At 38.9% G+C, this 20,737-nt stretch overlaps 1 protein-coding gene across 7 annotated transcripts in view; it reads left to right on the top strand.

Moving 5' to 3' along the window:
* Positions 1–20,737, top strand: part of exoc2 (exocyst complex component 2) — a 318,264-nt gene that overhangs the window by 137,118 nt on the left and 160,409 nt on the right. For all 7 annotated transcript variants that reach the window (XM_043719385.1, XM_043719383.1, XM_043719382.1 and 4 more), the window contains one exon: positions 11,765–11,883. In XM_043719385.1, the coding sequence (XP_043575320.1) occupies positions 11,765–11,883 (119 nt within the window). The remainder of the gene's footprint in view (positions 1–11,764; positions 11,884–20,737) is intronic.

Here is a 20,737-nt window from a genome sequence, read left to right as displayed (position 1 = left end):
ACGCCTTACTGAGGTCCATATAGATCACATCTACTGCTCTGCCCTCATCAATCTTCTTTGTTACTCCATCAAAAAACTCAATCTAGTTTGTGAGACATGATTTCCCATGCACAATTTCCCATGAATAGATAGAGTAGACAGTCAGAAACTTTTTCCCCGGGTACAACAGAGTGTTACAAGGGGACATAAATTTAAGGTGAAGGGTGGAAGGTATAGGGGAGATGTCAGGGGTGGGTTCTTTACCCAGAGAGTGGTGGGGGCATGGAATGCGCTGCCCGTGGGAGTGGTAGAGTCGGAATCATTGGCGACCTTTAAGCGGCATTTGGATAGGTACATGGATGGGTACTTAATCTAGGTTAGAAGTTCGGCACAACATCGTGGGCCGAAGGGCCTGTTCTGTGCTGTATTGTTCTATGTTCTAAAGCCATGTTGACTATCTCGTATCAGTCCTTGCCTTTCCAAATACGTGTGCATACTATCCCTCAGGATTCCCTCCAACAACTTGCCACCACCGAGGTCAGGCTCACCGGTCTATAGTTCCCTGGCTTGTCTTTACCGCCCTTCTTAAACAGGGGCACCACGTTTGCCAACCTCCAGTCTTCCGGCACCTCACCTGTGACTATCGATGATAGAAATATCTCAGTAAGAGGCCCAGCAATCACTTCTCTAGCTTCGCACAGAGTTCTTGGGTACACCTGATCAGGTCCTGGGGATTTATCCACCTTTAACCGTTTCAAGTAGGCCATCTAGCCCATCGCGCCTTCTTCACCATTCAATACGATCATGGCTGATCTTTTTGTGGACTCAGCTCCATTTACTCTCTTGCACACCAGGACCCTTTAATTTCCTTACTCTTCAAAAATCTATCTAACTTTGCCTTAAACACATTCAATAAGGTAGCCTCAACTGGGCAGGGAATTCCACAAATTCACAGCCCTTTGCGTGAAGATGCTCTTTCTCAACTCAGCCTAAATCTGCTCCTCCTTACTTTGAGGCTGTGCCTCCTAGCTCTAGTTTCACCCACCTGTGGGGAAAAAAGAGAAACTTCCCAGATTTTATCCTATCTATTGCCTTCATAATTTTACAGAGAGTACAGCATGGAAACACACTCTTCGGTCTAACCCGTCCATGCCAACCCAATATCCCAACCCAATCTAGTCCTACCATCCAGCACCTGGCCCATATCCCTCCAAAAGCTCCAGAGTTTGTCACAGCCATGATCCTAGCGTGGCTGAAAGATTTGAATTCTAAAGGTGAAGTAAAAGTGATTGCTCTTGATATCAAGACCATAGGACTTAGGAACGGAACAGAACAAGACCAGTCAGCCCATCAAGTCTGCTTTACCATTCAGTGAGATGAAAATAGCATTTAACTCTGGATGAACATGCAAAACTCTTTGTAAACTGAAGCCAATGGAAATCAGGAGGATAAATTTCCACTATTGGTTGCCATAACCAGCTCAAAGCAAAAGGTCAGAAACCCATAATACATAAGAGCAGAAGGTGGCCAATCAGCCCAACAAAGCTGCTCCGCCTTCACTAACATTATGACTGATCTAATAATCCTCAACTCCACTTTCCTATCTTTTGGTCATAATCCTAAACTTCTTTACTGATTAAAAATTTGCCCATCAAGCTTTGAATATACTTAATGACACATCCTCTCCAATCCTTTATGGTAAAGAATTCCACAGATGCACCAACCTCAAAAATATTCCTCCTCATGTGTCTTAAACAGGTGACCCTTATTTGTGAAATTATGACCTCTATTCTGAGAATCTCCCACCAAGGGAAACTAGCTCTCCATAACCACCGTGTCAAGCTTCTTCAGAATCTTTCTACAAGATTCCCCTCATTCTTCTCCATTCCAATGAGTATAGTCTTAGTATACGCAATCTCTCCTCAAGGCAACCCTTTCAATTCTGGAATCAACCTAGTGAACTTTGTGTACCACCTTCAATGCCAATACATCCTTTCTCAAGTAAGAAGACCGAAACTTTACTCATTACTCCAGATGTGGCTAAACCGTCTATACAGCTGCAGCATAATATCCCTATTTTTAAACTCCAACCCTCTGTCAATGAAGGGCAATATTCCATTTACCTTCTTAATTACCTGCTGCACCTGTCATCATATTCTTGTGATTCATGCATAAGGACACCCAGGTCCCTCTGCAAAGCAGCATACTGCAATATTTCACCATTTAAATAATGCTCCATCTTGCTGTTATTCTACCAAAATGGATGATCTCACATTTACCAACATTGTACTCCATCTGCAAGACCTTTGCCGATTTACTTCACCTAACTATAGCCTTCTGCAGATGTTGCTGTACCACTTATTTTGTGACATCTGCAAACTTTTGACACACTACACTTGGTCCCCAATTCCAAATTATCTATGTACATTGTAAATAATTGCAATCCCAACACTGAGCTCTGAAGCACACCACGAGCCACTAATTGCTAACCGGAATAACACCATTTATCCACACTTTTTGCTTTCTGTTAATCAACCTTCTGTCCGTGCTAGTATACTGCCCGTAATGCCATGCACCTTTATCTTGTGCAGCAGTCTTTTGTGCGGCACGTTATTGAATGCTTTCTGGAAATCCAGATACACCACATCCATCAGTTCCCCATTGCCTACCACTAAAAATCAGCATGCAAGATTCTGAAGGAGCTTGACACGGTGGTTATGGAGAGCTAGTTTCCCTTGGTGGGAGATTCTAAGAATAGAGGTCATAATTTCACAAATAAGGGTCACCTGTTTAAGACACATGAGGGGGAATGTTTTTCTGAGTTTGGTGCACCTGTGGAATTCTTTACCATAAAGGATTGGAGAGGATGTGTCATTAAGTATATTCAAAGCTTGATGGGCAAATTTTTAATCAGTAAAGAAGTTTAGGATTATGACCAAAAGATAGGAAAGTGGAGTTGAGGATTATTAGATCAGTCATAATGTTAGTGAAGGCGGAGCAGCTTTGTTGGGCTGATTGGCCACCTTCTGCTCTTGTATATTATGGGTTTTTGACCGCTTGCTTTGAGCTGGTTATGGCGACCAATAGTGGAAATTTATCCTCCTGATTTCCATTGGCTTCAGTTTTACAAAGATTTTTGCATGTTCATCCAGAGTTAAATGCTATTTTCATCTCACTGAATGGTAAAGCAGACTTGATGGGCTGACTGGTCTTGTTCTGTTCCGTTCCTAAGTCCTATGGTCTTGATATCAAGAGCAATTACTTTTACTTCACCTTTAGAATTCAAATTTTTCAGCTCTGCTAGGATCGTGGCTGTGACAAACTCTGGTGCTGTGTGGCACCATTGTGAGAAGGATTACTTAAAATTACTTTTAGTAAGTTGTGAATTTATTGCAGATGAGAAACAAGAAAATTTTGCACTTTTGAACATTCGAAATCCATTTTAAAAATATGCAATGTGGAATCCTTGGCTGGTACTGGATAGCATTATCACTTATGCTAAGTAGAAATGCATATTATTTCATACATTTACAAATCCAGTTCTGATTTCACAGTCTTTTGAGAACAAAATCATCAAAGCTGAGATTAATTTCAGTTTAATAATCACTGTATCAATGTATGGAAACTACTATTTCCTGTGATCTCCGCTACAATTAGCAATGCTATGAATAGAACAACAACAGTCTGAACCCACATACGTTGAACTTGTTTATGTTAATATTCTGCTTACTTCTACAGAAAGGTAAAGCCCCAAAACCACCTCTGCATAAAAAATAAATACATGTTATGCAAGCTGGCGTTGACATAAACCCTGGTGGGCTAAGTTCAATAATTACATTTTCCTCCTCAGCCGGATTGGAGGTTTCCTTCTAATGACACTTGTGTTGATATGACCTTATATTCACATGTATTCAGTCCTGTTTGCTGTACTTGTAAAATTACGCACGTTATGACATAATTATATATTTTCGAGTATCATGTCAAGAAATCCTTGATAACTGGGGGTCCAGAATCAGAAGTCACAGTCTCATGATTGGGGGAGGGGGGGGAGGGGCCTTTTCAGACTGAGATCGGGAGAGATTTCTTCACCAGAAGAGTGCTGAGCCTGTGGAATTCTCTACCACAGGAACTGTTCATGTTAAAACACTGAAGACTTTCAAGAAAGATGTAGATATAGTTCTTCGGACCAGATGGATCAAGGGATGGGGGAGAAAGTGGGAACAGGGTACTAAATTGGGTTATCAGCCATAATCGTTTTAGATTAGATTAGATTCCCTACAGTATGGAAACAGGCCCTTCGGCCCAAACAAATCCACACTGACCCTCTGAAGAGTAACCCACCCAGATCCATTTCCCCTATCCTATATTTACCCCTGGCTAACGCACCTAACACTATGGGCAATTTAGCATGGCCAGTTCACCTGACCTACAATCTTTGGATTGTGGGAGGAAACTGGAGCATCCAGAAGAACCCCACGCAGACACTAGGAGAATGTGTAAACTCCATGCGGACAGTCGCCCGAGGTCAGACTCTAACCTGGGTCTCTGGCGCTGTGTAGCAACAGTGTTAGCCACTGTGCCGCCCCGCCGGTTTTGAATGATGAAACAGGCCAAAAGGGCTGAGTGGTCTATTCCTCCTACATTCTTCAATGCTCCAAATTTGAAACTATACACCAAAACCACCCATCATTGTATTTTTGGAACCCATATTGCAAGTTAAGAATAAAAGTGATCAGGTTAGTATTCAACATTCCAAATAAAGGGAATCCTGTTGCTGTGAATAGAGCTTTCACCTTTGGTTCTGCCAGCCTTGGACATCAAACAAGGCATTTGTTACTTGTTTCAAAGGCCGCAAGGTGTATGACGAGGGATAGTGTTCTATGACCACTGAAACGAGGATGTCCCAGGGTCACATCAGTGCTGTACAGTGGTAGAGAGTGTGCCAGAGATGGCTCTAGATTTTGTGGATGACAGGACATTCAATTATATTGTAGAGGAATGGGCTAGGTGATGATTAAAGTGATAAAGAATGGGATTTTTCAAGGAAGATGTAAAGATGGCAGTTTTAAACAGGAAAAAAATCATATTTGATAAGGAACTCATTTAAATTGTTAGTTAACTGAAAGAAAGAACAGTAAAACGTGTTAATTAGCAGGAGTAGACCATTTGGTTCCTCAAGCCTGCTTCACCACTCAGTCAGATTGTGGTTGATCTAATTGTGGACCCAACTCCAGACTCCCACCTACCCCCCCCCCCCCCCCCCAAGAATTTTTTGCTACGTGTTAGAATCTATCCATCAATATCAAAAATGTTCATTGACCCTGTCTCCATCATTCAATAGTTGAGTTAACTTATCTACTTAATCTGAAATTGAACAAGTAAAAAGAAATTGTTGGAAATATTCAGCAGGTCAGGCATCATCTGTGGAGACAGGAATGGAGTTAACATGTCTTCTGAAAAGTCACAGACTTGAAACAATAACTTTGTTTCTTTCTCCTCAGACCTTGCCTGATTTACTTAATATTCCCAGGAGTTTCTGTTGTTTGAGATTTCCAGCAGCCAAAAATATTACTTTCAAAATAAAAGATAAGCCTATTTTTACCATGTCGTATATTGGATTTACAAAATATATGTTAGTAGCAAATGTTTTAAGACACTTTAAAAGAAATATGTGGAGCGAAAAATAGTAAGCTGTGCAAGAGTTTGGGAGCCTTCCGAAAGCTAGATTTTCAAAGGAATTTGGGAGTACTGTTGAAGCACCTTAACATTCAACCACCAAGGACAGGAGGAAATGTTGGAAAATGCATAGTCTGAGAACCACAGGTTTGGGCATGGTGCGCAGTTGCTGTAAGTAATGCATGGATAGAGGTGTGATTTGAAGACTAAGGCAAAGATTTTAAATTTGATCTGTTGGGATTTATGAAGGATGGAGGATGAAAGGCAAGCCAATCGGACATTGGAGTCACTATATCTTGAAAAGAAAGGAATGTTTGAGTAGAAGTAATGGAAGATGGAAATAAATGGTCTTGATATTTTGAGGATGTGGGATGTGAAGCTTAGTTCTAGGTTGAATATGATGCTGAGGTGATGCAATTATTTATTCAGTTTGAATAAGGTATCAGCAAGAGAAATGGCAAGAAAGTGAAGTTTATGAGTTTGTGGTATACTCTAAAAACTTAGCTACGCTTTCGGGTCAGACAGACAATCCAACATCATGGTCTTGATTGTGGGTCAGGGAAATTTAGCTTAAGTAGAACACGTACAATTAGCATTAATCTGAGAACTCAAGTGCATTGTTGAGACATGGGTGTGTGTTGGAAAAGCACAGCAGGTCAGGCAGCATCTGAGGAGCAGGAAAATTGATGTTTTGGGCTGGAGCCCTTCATCAGGAATGTGGCTGGGAGCATCAGGGGTGTGCTTTCTTCAGCCACATTTTGTCCTTAAAACTACTTGAATGACATGCAGAATAATGTTTTAAACATCCTAAACTCTGAGTTAGTAGGAAGTAAAGTTCGCTAAGAATGCTGGAGGACTGCTAATTGCATGTACAGATTTCTTGAGAATCAAACTGAACATTAAGTATTTTTAGAGTTAATTTATCAACATTTTCTGAGGTATTATTCTTATATAAGGCTATATATTCAGGTGGTTTTGGAGGTAGAAAAGGAGCATTGTCAGTCAGTGAGGAGAATTTGCTGAGTAAATATTTTACTTTCAAATGTTCATTTATTTTTTTAAAAGGGTATGAAATTCTTAGGCCATGTACTGGTTGTGGCTGAGGGAGCAGGCAGGTGTCCCAGACTCTAATGTGTTTCTGAATTAGTTGCTAGCAGACTCAAAAGCTCTGATGATCATCATCTTTCCAGTTTTTTCTTCTTAGAGGAAAGAGACAAACAAAAAAGGGTAAATAATAAAAAATGTTGGAACAAGGAAAATGAGAGCTGGGTACACCAGCAAGTAATGAAGGAATAATTATTATTAATTATGGGCTGGAGGAAGGTTTGTAGTAGAGTACCCCAGGGGTCAGTGTTGAAACCCTTCCATTTTCTGCTCTGTATTAATGATGTGGATCTTTGTGAGCAGAAGGCAATTTTAAATATTGCAGATGACACTGAACTTGGCAGAATTGTTAACTATGAGGGGCACAGTGTGAAATTTCAAAAAAACATTTACATGTTTGTGGAGTGGGTTGGTAGATTGTCAATGAGGTACAACGTATGGATGTGTGAGGTGACTCACTTTGGTCAGAAGAACTTTGAAAGACTATATAAAATAGGGTAACAATTCTAAAGGGGGTGCAGGAGTAGAGGGATGAGAGTTATAGGTGCGCAGATCTTTGAAGATTGTAGGACATGTGTAGAGAGCAGTTAATAAAAAATATGTTGTCTTGGATTTATTAGTAGGGTCAGAGAGTACCCAAGCGAGGAACTATTGAACTTGTACAAGACTCTTGTAAGACTTCAGCTGGCATTTTGTGTGCAACATAGAAAAGATGTGAATGCATTGGAGAGAGCGCAGAAGTCATTTATAAGAATGGTTCCAGCAATGAGAAATGTCATTATGAGAATAGATTGAAGAATTTGGGATCGTTCTTCTTGGAGGTCAAAAGGTTGAGAGGTATTCAAAATCAAGAGCACACTTGATAGAATGGTTGGAAAGAAACACTTCCTGCTCATAAAAGAAACAAAAACAAGGATGTAAATTTAAAGTGATGTGCAAACCAAGCAAGGGAGTTGTGTAGGGGAAAAACCTTTAACGGACAGCAAGTAATTAGAGTGTGGAATGCAGTTCCTGGAAATGAATTGGAGGCAGATTCAATTTATGCACTAAGAGGCACAATCAAAATTGTGTGCAGGGCTTAGGGAAAATGGAGGAGCTTTGAGCTAGGTAATAAAACTGGTGCAGGCATGATGGGCTAAATGACCACCTTCTATACTGTGCAGCAATTCTGAGATACTGTGATTTATATCTGTATTGTAACGAAGTTAGAAAGAGTAGCTTGGCAAAGACCTTTTTTCTTTTCTTTCCCAAAATTATTAGGACATAGAAGGGGAACAGTTCTTTGGGAATACTTCTGCAAGATTCTTTGGCCCGTGTCCACAAGACCATTTTTGGTGTGATCCAAAGTTCTATTCTTAACTTTCCATTTAAGCAATATGTTGCTACTTACTATTATAAACTACAAGAATGGGGAGTGAGCTTTCTCATCTATTATCTTTCTACTGCTACTTCACAATTTGTAACTTTAGCTGTGCTTATCTGGTTGTCTGCCTGTCGTCAAGTCTGTACCAGGGTCTCTGCAATGACACGACTGAAGTCATCCCAGTTGTCAGAATCTCTGCATTCTTAGCCCCTTATTTTGTTTCCTTTTTTCATCGTGCCTATTCAGGTTTGGTACAGCATCGGTATCCTGCGACATGTTGAGTTTTGTCTCAAAGTCTGCAACGAAGCCCATTCCCAAGACTACTTAGCACAATCTTCAAAACTCATTCTTCACTTCCATTGATGCTGTCCCTATTTTGAGCATTTGTTAGGGAGTCCTCATATGATTCTCCAACGTTTCTTCATAAGCCTGCCAAGCTCATCTCATGTACATACTTAAGATTATACCTTACAGTGCCCCTGGGTGTATCATGTCTCACCAGCAGGACAGATCCACCACAGTTAGCAGTCTGCTGGTTTACAGTCAGGAAGGAATTGCCCTGGCAGATATTAACATTTAACTCTGAACCTGAAGAAATCTCATGATCTCCGATCAAACATCAGCAAAGACATCTCTTGTTGGTTTGCACTTCCCTTGGTTGGTGAATCAATTATCCTCCATACTGTACTTCTCGTGGATGTAGCACTGAGAGTGGTAAGGGCACAGACTGTGCACCTGTTTGGGAACTCAATATGAATCACCAAGTGTGGCTCAGCCGTGCCACTACTAATCAAGCTGGTTGAGTCCTAAAGAAGATAGCAATTAGGCTTGGTCTGCAACAGATTAAGGAACCATTGTACTAAATGGGACAGATTTCAAACTCTTATAAAAACTCAAAACTGGGCATCCATTATACATTGCGAACCCTTAGCAGCATCCAGCTGGCTAGAGTCATACCTAGCGAAATGAGGATGGTTATGATTGTTGAAGGTCAATGCTCAGTCAGAGGACATCAGTGCAGGAGATCCTAATCACAAACATCTTTAGCTCCTTCATCAATGACCTTCCCTGCATTATGTGGTTAGAAATTGGGATGTCTCTTAAACATGGTTAGCAGAGCACCATCACCTGCAAGTTTCCCTCCTAAGCCACGCACTATCCGAATTTGGAATTGTATGTTACATGGAATTATATTATGAGTGTATTTACATCACGGATAACTAGGTTTTTGATTAGTTAGGGATCAAAGGTTGCAGGGCAAAGGCAGGTGAACGGGGTTGAGAAATATATTAGTCATGACCAAATGGCAGAGCAGTGTCAATGGGCTGAATTGCCTAATTCTACTCTTTTTTTTTTTAATCGTGCTATATCACTGTTCTTTAACTGTCACTGGTTCAGAATACTGGAACTCCTCAGTAGCACTGTGTGTCTTCCTGCATCCCAAAGACTACAGTGGGTTCAAGAAGACAGCTCGCTACCATCTTCTTGAGGCCAGTTAGAGAAAAGTAATAAATATTGGCCAAATTAGTTGATATCTCTTGAATGAATTTGTTGTAAAAAAAAACATCCATTGGTCTAATCAGTCCTCAGGCTATGTCTCATGAATTCTGCATTGTGTGTTATTCCTATGTTTGTTATATGGCACAAAGGAAAATGGTCATGGTTGTTAGAGGTCAGTCTTCTCTGGTCTGGAACATCTCTGCAGAGTTTATCAGGATAGTGTCTAAGGCCCAACTCTCTTCAATTGCTTCATCAATGACTTTCCCTCCATCATAAGGTCAGAAGCAGGGATGTTCATAAATGATTGCACAACGTTCAGCAATTCGTGACTCCTTAGTTACTGAAGCAGTCTGCATTCAAATGCAAGAAGACCTCGACAATATCCAGGTTTGGGTTGACAAGTGGCAAGAAACATTCAAGCCAGTCAAATTCTAGGCTGTGACTAATTAAAGTCAATCTAACCATTCCTTGCCATTCAATGGTGTTGCCATCACTGAATCCCCCAGTATCAACATCCTTCATGTTACCATTGATCAGAAGCTCAACTGGACTCGCCACATAAACACAATGGCTACAAGAGCAGGTCAAAGGCTTGGAGTACAGTGGTGAGTAACTCACCTCCTGTCTCCATGATGCCTGTCCATCATCTACAAGGCACAAATCAGGAGTGAGAAGGAATACTCCCCACTTGCCTGGATGGATGCAGCTGCAACAACACTCAAGAAGCTTGACGCCGTCCCATGTCCAAACAGCCCCATTTGATTAGCACTACGTCCATAAATATCCACTCCCTGCACCACCAATGCTCAGTAGCAGTACTATCTACAAAGTGCACCACAAATCTTCACCAAAGGTGAAGGGTGGAAGGTATAGGGGAGATGTCAGGGGTGGGTTCTTTACCCAGAGAGTGGTGGGGGCATGGAATGCGCTGCCCGTGGGAGTGGTAGAGTCGGAATCATTGGCGACCTTTAAGCGGCATTTGGATAGGTACATGGATGGGTACTTAATCTAGGTTAGAAGTTCGGCACAACATCGTGGGCCGAAGGGCCTGTTCTGTGCTGTATTGTTCTATGTTCTAAAGATTCTCAGACAGCACTTTCAAACCCATAACGGTCTTCATCTCAAAAGGCAAGGGCAGCAGATACATGGGAGCACCAGCCCATTCAAACTCACCTCTAAGCCACTCACCATCCTGACTTAGGAATAGATCAGCATTCTTTGAGTATCGCTGGTCAGAATCCTGGAACTCCCTCCCTAATGGCATTGTGGGTCAACCCGCTGCAGGTGGACTACAGTGGTTCAAGAAGGCAACTTAACACTAGGGACAACAAGGGGTCGACATTAAATGCTGGCCAGCCAGTGACACTGAAACCCCACAAACGAATTTTAAAAATTGCTGTGCTTGAAATACTTTGCTTCCCTCAAAATATCAACTTTGAAATCTTCATTTGGGTGACCTTGCTTCTCTCAGCAGTAATCATTTCCAACATTACAACCCCAGTTTACCAGTTTTCATTTTTGCTCCCTTTCTTATACAGTTCAGCTATTGCATTCTGCTCCTGCCTCCCTGAATAACCCTCTATCTTTTTGCTTTATCCCTCTTCAGCCTCATAAAACACCTGAAAACTAATTTGATTGACCAAGCGTTTCTTTAGTATTTCACCATCCATACATTATTTGATCTTGCACTAAGTTGAAGATTGCTTTGGAATGTGCTGTATGTGTTTTACTAATTGAGCGTGCTTTGGTTTTACAGCATGCACCCTTTTTCCATTTTCCTTACTGATATGATCATTTGGAATCTTCTTGAAATGCTGCTTAACATGTAACAAGCTAGAATTCTAACAGATTTTCATTCTCTCCCATAGCCTCCTATCTTTAGCATGTGGATCTTGAGGCTAACAAGAACGCTATTAGTTCCTGACCCATGTAGTTAACTCCGACATCATTCCACAGCAATCCCAGATTGAGACTGAAACCTGCCCACAGTAATTGACTAGAAATGTGTCCAGCAATAAAAGATTAATTTGGAGTTAAGGTTGAATTCATCATGAAAGAAGTGAGGAATATCAGCTTGAAAATTGTATTTTTTTTTGCAGTTCACAGTTGATTTTTTAATCATTATTTTGACATTGGCTACAGATATCTATCTGATCTCCACGCATCAGGTGACCCTGCCTGGCAGTGTATCATGGCCCAACACAAATGGATTCTGCAATTGATGCAAAATTGCAGGGAGAAATATATCAAAGGACAAAAAGGTTAGTTTATTTTAATATTTTAAAGTTTTAATCTGAACAAATTGAATATTTTATCTTTAAAACATTGTGACTACATTCATGATGAAGAATACAACAGGCTTTTGGATTTGTCTTGTTTTATATCTAATGGTATTGTCATAGCCTTAAGATGGTATGGTTTCTGAGCAGGCTTTCCATATTGCTGTGAAAAAAACAAGAGTGGGATATACAAAATGTTCAACGGTTCCAGGGAAATGGTTCTTCAATTCTTACTTTCTGAACCTTGAAGCTTTTTAATCTGTTGCCATCACTAATAAATAAAGAGCATGGAAAGGTGATGGTCCAGTTGGTATTATCACTAGACTGTTAATGCTGGGCGGACCCAGAATGGTCGACTTCTGCCATGGCAGATGGTGGCATTTGAATTCAACTTCAAAAATCTGGAAACTGTAGACTAGTGATAACCATAAAGTATTGCCAAAATCCATCAGTTTTATTAATATTACTTAGGCCAGGAAACTACATCCTTACCAGATCCACCGCAATGGTCTCTGGCCAATTAGGAATGGGCAGTAAGTGGCAGGCACATCTTGTGAATGAATTTTATAAGAACAATTTTGACTTTATAAACAGATAATCTTGTAAGAAAGACTCATCCTACTGTAGATCATGAATATATCCTTTTAAAATTATCTCAAGACAATTTACAACATTTAAATTCTCATGTTTTATGTATGGTTTGCCTTTTTGGGTTTTAGCTTAAAGAAAAATTAAGTAATTTCTTGTAGTGGGTTTTCAGCTTGGTCAGCAGGATGGAGTGACTTTTCATTTTTAACAAATAAGCATTTGAGTTAACAAGGTTCTTATGTGTAGCAGTGCATGCACCCATAATGACCACTTTCTGGTGAGGTGTAATTGAAGCGCTCTCTGACAGCAGGCTGTTGTTTCATTTTCTTTTCCATTTTTGTGGATCAGTTGGCAGACTGAATGGGGAAATGGGGCGCAACCACCTGTGCCATGATTAGTGCTTCTGAACAGAAGTATTGCTCAAGAACTGGTCTATATGGCTTGTGGCTTTTACTGCTCCATGATATGCTGCAAAAAATGCTGTAAACTTAAATATTTCTGAAACTTAAATCCTAATGCTCTGTACTTTTTGTCATCAATGATTAATAGCTCTTCTGGACTTTTTCTCCTCCTTAAATAGGAACAATTCAATTATGTGTTAATATAATCTAGAATAAGCGATACATCTTTGCTACTGGGGTTCGAAGGTAGTCCAATCCCTTCAACAGCAACTAGTATATATGTATGTAAGATGATGAATAGAAACTACTAATTTATGTAGGGGATAGGGCAACCTGTAATTAGTGGTGTGCTGCAGTGCCACAATTATTTACAGTTTGTGTTAGTGACCTTGGATGAGGAAAGTGCATGTATTATAGCCAAGTTTACAGTTGACATGGAAATAGGTGAGAAGGAAAGTGGTAAGGGTGACACGGTGCAGAGGGCTGTAGACAAATTAAGTGAGTGGACAGAATTTTGATAGCTAGATAATACTGAGGTTATGCACTTTGGCGGGAAGAATACAGGAGCTGAATATTATTTAAATGGAGAAAGACTGCAGAAAACTACAAAAGAGATGAATTTGGGACAACTCCTCCATGAATCACAAAAAAGCTAGCATCCATGTTCAGTGAGTGATAGGGAAGGCCTTTACTTCAGAGGGAATGCAGTATAAAAACAGGGATGTTTCGCTAAAATCATATAAGACACTGGTTAAACCACAGATGGCAACTGAGCAGTTTTGGACCCCTTGTCTAAGAAAAGATGCACTGGGCAAAAAAGCGAAAGAGCTGCAGATGCTCCAAATCAGAAACAAAAATGGAAATCGCTGGAAAAACCCAGGTCTGGCAGCATCTATGGAGAGAAATCAGATTTAAGATCCAGTGACCCTTTTTCAGCATCAAAAATATTAACTCTGATTTCTCTCCACAGATACAACAGACCTGAGGTTTTTTTCCAGTAATTTTTGTCTCTGTTAAAGATACACTAGCATTGGAGGCATTTCTGAGAAAGTTCAGTAGGCTGATTCTGAGTATTGAGGGACTGACTTATGAGGAGAATTTGAGTAGATTGGCCTGTTCTCATTGGCAATAGAAGAATAAGAGGTGAAACATAAAACATACTTCGAGGACTTCACAGAGTAGATGCAGAAAGCTTGTTTATCCTTTGGGAATCGTTGGCCAAAGGGCATAATCTCAGAATAAACGTTTGTGTGCTTAAAATAGAGATAAGAAGGAATTTCTTTCCTGAGAGTTGTGAATCTGTGGAATTATTTATGACAGAGGGCTGTTGAATCTGGATCATTAAGTATCTTTAAGGCTGAGATGGGCAGATTTTTTAATCAAGGTAATCCAGGCACATGGGAGGAAAGACTTGAGAATGATCATGTCAGCAATGATCTTATTGAATGACGGAAAGGATTTGATGGGCAGAATAGCCTGCTTCTCCTCTGCCTTATGGTTGCTAAATGCACCTTTTTCCTGGTAGAGGTTCTACTTTTGAAAAATATTTTGTCTACTTGTGTTTTTTTAGTTTAATAGCCACCTTGGGCTGTAGTTAATGAAAAATCAATGGTAAAGATGGCTGTCATGTGGGAGATGTTAAGGATGAGGGGAACTGTCCATCAGGAGGAAAATCCTGATTGCCTACATTATCACATTCAGAAAAGAAAAGCAAACCAACACTACGTTCCTCGCTGACTCAACCAGATCCTCTTCACCATCATCATGGTGACTGTTTATTTGCATCATCTAGTCTCCGGTTGATGAATAAAGGTTTATTTTTTCTCATGCCCAACTTCCATGCTACCACTAACAGGTCAATTATTTAGAACAGACATGGACAGAAATTTCTTTCCTTGAAAGGTTGTAAATCTTCAAAAATTGCTGCTCTAAAGGGTTGTGATGTTCTCTCATTGTTTTCAAGGTTAGGATAGATGGATTTACAATCTCTAAAAGAGTCAAGGAATATGGGAAGTAGGCTGTAAAGTGAAGTTGAAGTGGTGAATCAGCCATCATCATATCAAATCTTGTAGAAAGTTTGGAGGCCAAATGGTCTACTCCTGATCCAGTGCTGTCATACAAGATATGTCTCCAGTTCATCTTCCCGAGAAAAGGCATTTCTGCATGATGGCTTGACATTACATTGAAGGGAAAAATATGCTTAGATGCACAGTTTAGGTTTAGATTTGTGCAGCAAACGTCCTTTGAGTTGAAAATTTTTCTCTCAGAAATGACAAAAGTGTAATCATTCTGGCCAAGCCTATCAATGTTTTTGTTCATTACTCAATTTCTTTAGAACAACCAACCCATGCAAGATATCATTTTTTTTTTAATGATAAAGAGTTTTAAATAATGCGGTTTTCAAATAAATGCTGTGCACTCCTTTTATCCACATAAAGAAAAAAACACGCCTCAGTGGTGCTTCGGGTGTTGAGCTCTGCTCTGCACAGTCTATTTTAATTGCTAAATTGTTTGAACTTATAATGCATAATGTAATGCTAAGCCGCTGGGCCAAAAGTTCTGGGTTCATGTCCTACCTACTGTGGAAGTGTTCCATGACATGTCCGAACAGATTGATGAAAAATAGTTAGAGTTAACTACATCTGGAAAATTTCAGCTTGCCTTTTGAGCTATCCAGCCAGTGAAGTGTGGATGTATTTTGTTTTTCAGTGTTACTGATTGATTGAAATTCCATCATTCTGATTTTGCTGTTAACTTTGCATTTCTAAATCAAATTTGTGAACGTCCAGTTGGTTTCTAAAAGCTGTCTGCACTTTAGGGAGAATATGTGCAGTAACATTTCTTCCATGGACCCCATTGAAAATTATCAACATTTTTGCAAACTTGTCAAACGTGCATGCATCAATCATTTGCTTCAGTGAAAGGTCTTGGTGAGGCATTCTGCTTTTCTAGGCACTCCACTAACTACACCACAAAATATTGTTTAAATTTTACCTTTTAATATATTGTGATGGACCAAATTTATTTGAAAAATGAAGTGCAGGAATGACACACATGAAGAATTAGGACGAATCACAATTTGCTTATCAATTTTGCCCCAGTTGCTTAAAGTCGCATCCTTATTACCTGTTAAATTTAAGGTTAACTCTAACAACAATCAGTAGACAGTTCTACTGTTTTCACATTGTGATAATTGTCATTGATTCCCCAACATCACTTTTTTCCCAGAAAGTAAACAATATCAGTGTTTAGCCTGTGTATTTGAAGTTGTGGATATTCCAATGACACCCCCCCCACCTCCATCCTTATTTCCCTCTTATCTCTGTTTACTTCTCACCTGTGACTGATCTGATGTTGAACTAATTCTTTCTCCTTCTCAGACCTTTCTCCATTTATATATCAATCATTGCTGTGATTGGATAAGGATATTTCCTGTTGCTCCCAGCATTTATCAAGGTCTGAGGTGCTCAGTTACCCTCTCCAATTATCACCTTGCACTTTTAACAGCTTTATGTGCAAAACAAAAATCAGAAACTAAATATACAAATTTATGTCTATCTAATTAAGTGCAGCATGAGATTTTTCAGTCCAGCAAACTCTGATCCAAAATACTCTAAAGTGAATATTGAATCTTTTCATATTTTAATAGAAAAGTACATCTGGCTTGGTTTGGGTTTGTTTACAATTGATTTGTTTGAGGCAAATTGAGCTATTTTTACCAACCGTTTTAATTGTTTTAGAGTTGTTTATCTTGTTATTATAAGAGTTATATTCTTTTTGGTAATACAAAGGCTAAGTTACATAATAAAACAATGGATTGAATATAAGTTGGATAGTTGTGTCAAGTGATAGAAATTTCCCCATGTATCTTAATGTTTTAGCAGTAAAATAAATTTTACATTAGTACAGTTTTTAATGCAGTTATTTTCAAGGGCTCAACAAAGGTTCCACCTTAACCAGAATGTATTCTGTGTAAGCTACATTGCACTTTTCCGATGAGTGATAAAACAAAGAACTGCAGATGCTGGAGATCTCAAACAAAAACAGAAATTGGTGGGGGAACTCAGCAGGTCATGCAGCATCTGAGAAAAACAGTTGACGTTTTGAGTCCCGTAACCCTTCTTCAGATGAGTGATTCTGGCTCCAAATTAAATCATTTTAACAGTCCTATTATTAGACACTTTTCTAAAGATTTTTTATACAGTATGAATGAAACTTTTAAGGATTACTTGTATATAGACATATACTGGGTTATTTCTTTTTTTTTCTTGATCAGTGCATGATTGAGACTGAATAAAATTATAACCAAAGATTCCTTTTTAACCCAGAGGACAATTTTAGCATGCACGCTTAAAATTGAGAGATCTGGAACATCAGCATTGAATGAGTCAAAATAAGGTGATTTGTAATTGTAAGTTAGTTAAAGCACAAGATGCCATGTTTCAACAAATTCTGGTCCAATATATTTAAAGAAATTAAGTGAATGATTTGCCATTTAGTACTTAGTGAAAAAAATGCAGCTGGCATGGTTTTGGTTATGGTCACATCTGATTGTTTGAAACAATATTTGGCTGCAAAACTCTTGTAAGTGGAATCTGATAATTTGACGGAGCTACAGGGAATCCAGGAGAACCTTGGTGAATACTGGGAATAATCTGGTATCCTAATCCAATTATTCAGCTCTAAACAGAGAAACAGCATGAGGAAGGAATGTGAATGAATTCACTGTCAAATCAGATTCAGCAAGGAAAATAAAGAGAGAATTAATGGTTAGATTGAGAGGAAACATAAATAGAATTATTTTAAATCACATTTTTAACATCTAAAACTATTTCACAATTTGAAAGAAAGAGATTCAACAATTCTGTTTTGAGAAGGAAGGATGATTCTACATCATTGATAATTATCACTTTTAATTAAATTATTAGACTAAACTGGTAATTAATATGCCAAAACAATTATGCAGTGTAGTACAATTCAATAAGCAACTTGCAATTCACATATTGCTTTCATGTTAGAGTTGCTGTCTGTACATAATTAACAGTATTCATTGCTCAGACGCTTATGGGCCATATTTTGCTGATGAAATAAGTTACTAGAAGATAAAATCCAAATGGTCAAATACTTTGTGCTGTTGTAACAAGAATGCCTGATCGAATGATTAATCAAGAGGGACACTGTTAATTGAATCAAATGCTTTAATTATATAAGTGCTTGATAAAGTAGCAAAGAAATTTTGGGTAGTGCCAAAGGGAGCAAATCACTCATCAAGTACCTTGTGACTTTTGTAGTTGTATTATTTTGTTCTCCCTAATAAAGGCAAACACCCCCATTATTTTTGAAATAATAATTTTCTCTGCTTCAGTATTCTATTTAATAGACACCAGAAGGATTTGTGTTCAGACAGTGTCTTTCAGATCTTTGGAATATTCTAACTGCTTGCAGATAAGCAAATGTCTGTAATAGATAGGAATTGTCCTTATTCTTTGAATTGTTTCGTCTCTCTCTCCGGACTAGTAATGAACTTCCTATATTGGCATTCAACTTGGAAATGTGCTTTAGATTTTTTCAGTAAAATATGCTAATTGGAAAGTTTCAAGATATTGGTCGAGATGAAGCTAGATCCAACCTATCAGCAGTTTTCCCACAGGAAATTTTTTGTCAAGAGAATACCTGGAACTGAGAACTGATAATGATGTGGCGAGGGCAGTAGGGAATCTGAGTCTTTAGAGAGTGATGGCACCACAGTTAATCTTTAAACAGTAAGATTAAAGAAGACGAGTTAAAAGGAAATAGGTAAATTAACATCAAAGCAGATACAAAGAGAGAAATACAGTGAAAGATAGACTGAACTAATTATTTGGTAGCAGAGAACTTTAGTATCTCTATAAATGCGCACATTTTGCCAAAGCTTTTTAACCTGCACTCAACAGATCAATTCACAAGAATATAAATTCATGGGGAAACCAACATTCATACTTTGAGAGGGAATGCTAACTGGTTGATAAATATATTTTAACTGGTAGAGGCATTGCCTTAAAGAATGTGACTGTTAATATGACTGATAGTTAACTGTTATTGTTTAAGTCTTAAATGAGACAGATTAACTTTGATTAGCACATTGCCCTGAAACAAAGTGAACCAGTGCATCATTCCCATTTTTTTAAGTTGGAAAAAGATTTAAAGTGTGTCCTCTGTTATTTTTGCCTGCTTAAAAGGAATCAGTAACTCAAACATTTTACCAGTAGGTGAAGCAAACTGTTTCGCAGTTACAGTGCTGTGGCAACATGAATGGTGTGCACCACTATCGGGATTCTGTTGTTTAAACCAAAAATATGTTCTGTGTTTCACACAGATGAGCAATGTGATGTATGATTTGGCAGTGTTTAATGACAACGGCAACCTAGGGTATCTATATATGCAAGCTTACTGGGGAATGCACGGTTCAAGCTTCACATCATCACATAGATTTTAATTGTGACATAATGCACAAATGCACCACTCTGCATGTGCAGGGATGCATGTATGATTTTGAACTGCGTTTCAGTGGTGGGGAGAGTGATGCTGGATGTCGGATGAGGGAATGGATCCCCTGCAGTGAGAAGGGACGAGGGCCCTGAAAGTGGGGAGGGTGAGATTGCGGAATGATGTGAGGCAGGGTAGTGTTCTGTCCTAGAGTGCTTGCTCTCTCTCGCTCTCTCTATTTCCTGCAGCCCCTTTTGAATCCCAATCTTTCTTCCTTCCTATAATCAAGACCACTAATTTAAAAGAATTACTGAAGATGAAAGAAATGTGCCTAAAAACTATTTGCAGATGAAATGGGAAAGATCTAGTTGAAAGGCAAGCAATTCTGCAAACATGGCATTACTTAGTGTGAAATAACCCCCTGAGAAACTCATTTTTACAAATGAATTAATTCCCTAGCCATTTAAAACAAATTCCACATTAGCAGTTGAGGATCAGCACATTGCTATTTTGGGTCTCCCAACTGGGAAAAACCTGTCAGTAGGTAGTTCTCATAGCATGAGCAGAGATCAACAATCTTCTTTGCCTGCCATTCATTTAACTCTGGTTCAATGCTGCTGCTAATTGTCAGGAGAAATAGAAAGAGAAAAATATAAATTGCAACTATTATGAGCTGAGACCTTGCTCCAATTCTAACATGGTATAAGGCTTTCTAAGTGATATAAAGTCTTGTTCATCTTATGATCCCAGACTGGACTGACAAATTCATGATACGTCTGGCTAGGAATTGATAACGATTTTTGAAATGTTGATAAAGTATGAAATTCCATGTACTTCATAAGAAGATAAAGCCACAAACTTTGAAGGTTATAAACAATCAATTCTACTATGGAAAGTTTGAACAATAATCCGGTCTACAAAATATTATAATATATCGATCATCCACTTTTTGGTTTTGGGCTATAAACTGAAAAATGTAAGTTGGATTGCTATATAGCTGAAAAATACCAGTGACGCATTATTGTTGCACCTTGAAGCAAAAGTGGGATTCTGTGTATCAGTTGTACAAGTATATTTCTCTTTCTTGGAGCCATAAGACCATTACTTTGAGGCAGTGTTGGCACCAGGAGTCTTTGCGTTAGGAAACAACAGCTTAATGACATAGTTCAAATTCATCCAGCTGCAGTTTGAAACACCTGTACAGGCAGATATCCAAAATCTGAAACCAGAAGCATCTTTTGCCATTTCTCTGAGTGAAAGCCAAAAAAAGATCTAGAGACGCTGAAGAAATAATTCTTAAAACAAGAGAAGATTAGGTTCATCCGATTATAGATTGACCATCGCTCAGCAAACAATTTATCATCATTAAAACAAATTGAGAG

Source organism: Chiloscyllium plagiosum, chromosome 29 (genome assembly GCF_004010195.1).
Source record: "Chiloscyllium plagiosum isolate BGI_BamShark_2017 chromosome 29, ASM401019v2, whole genome shotgun sequence".
Classification (NCBI taxonomy): Eukaryota; Metazoa; Chordata; class Chondrichthyes; order Orectolobiformes; family Hemiscylliidae; genus Chiloscyllium; species Chiloscyllium plagiosum.
The sequence above is the reverse complement of the archived record's forward strand: the minus strand, read 5'-3'. Positions and strand labels throughout refer to the sequence as shown.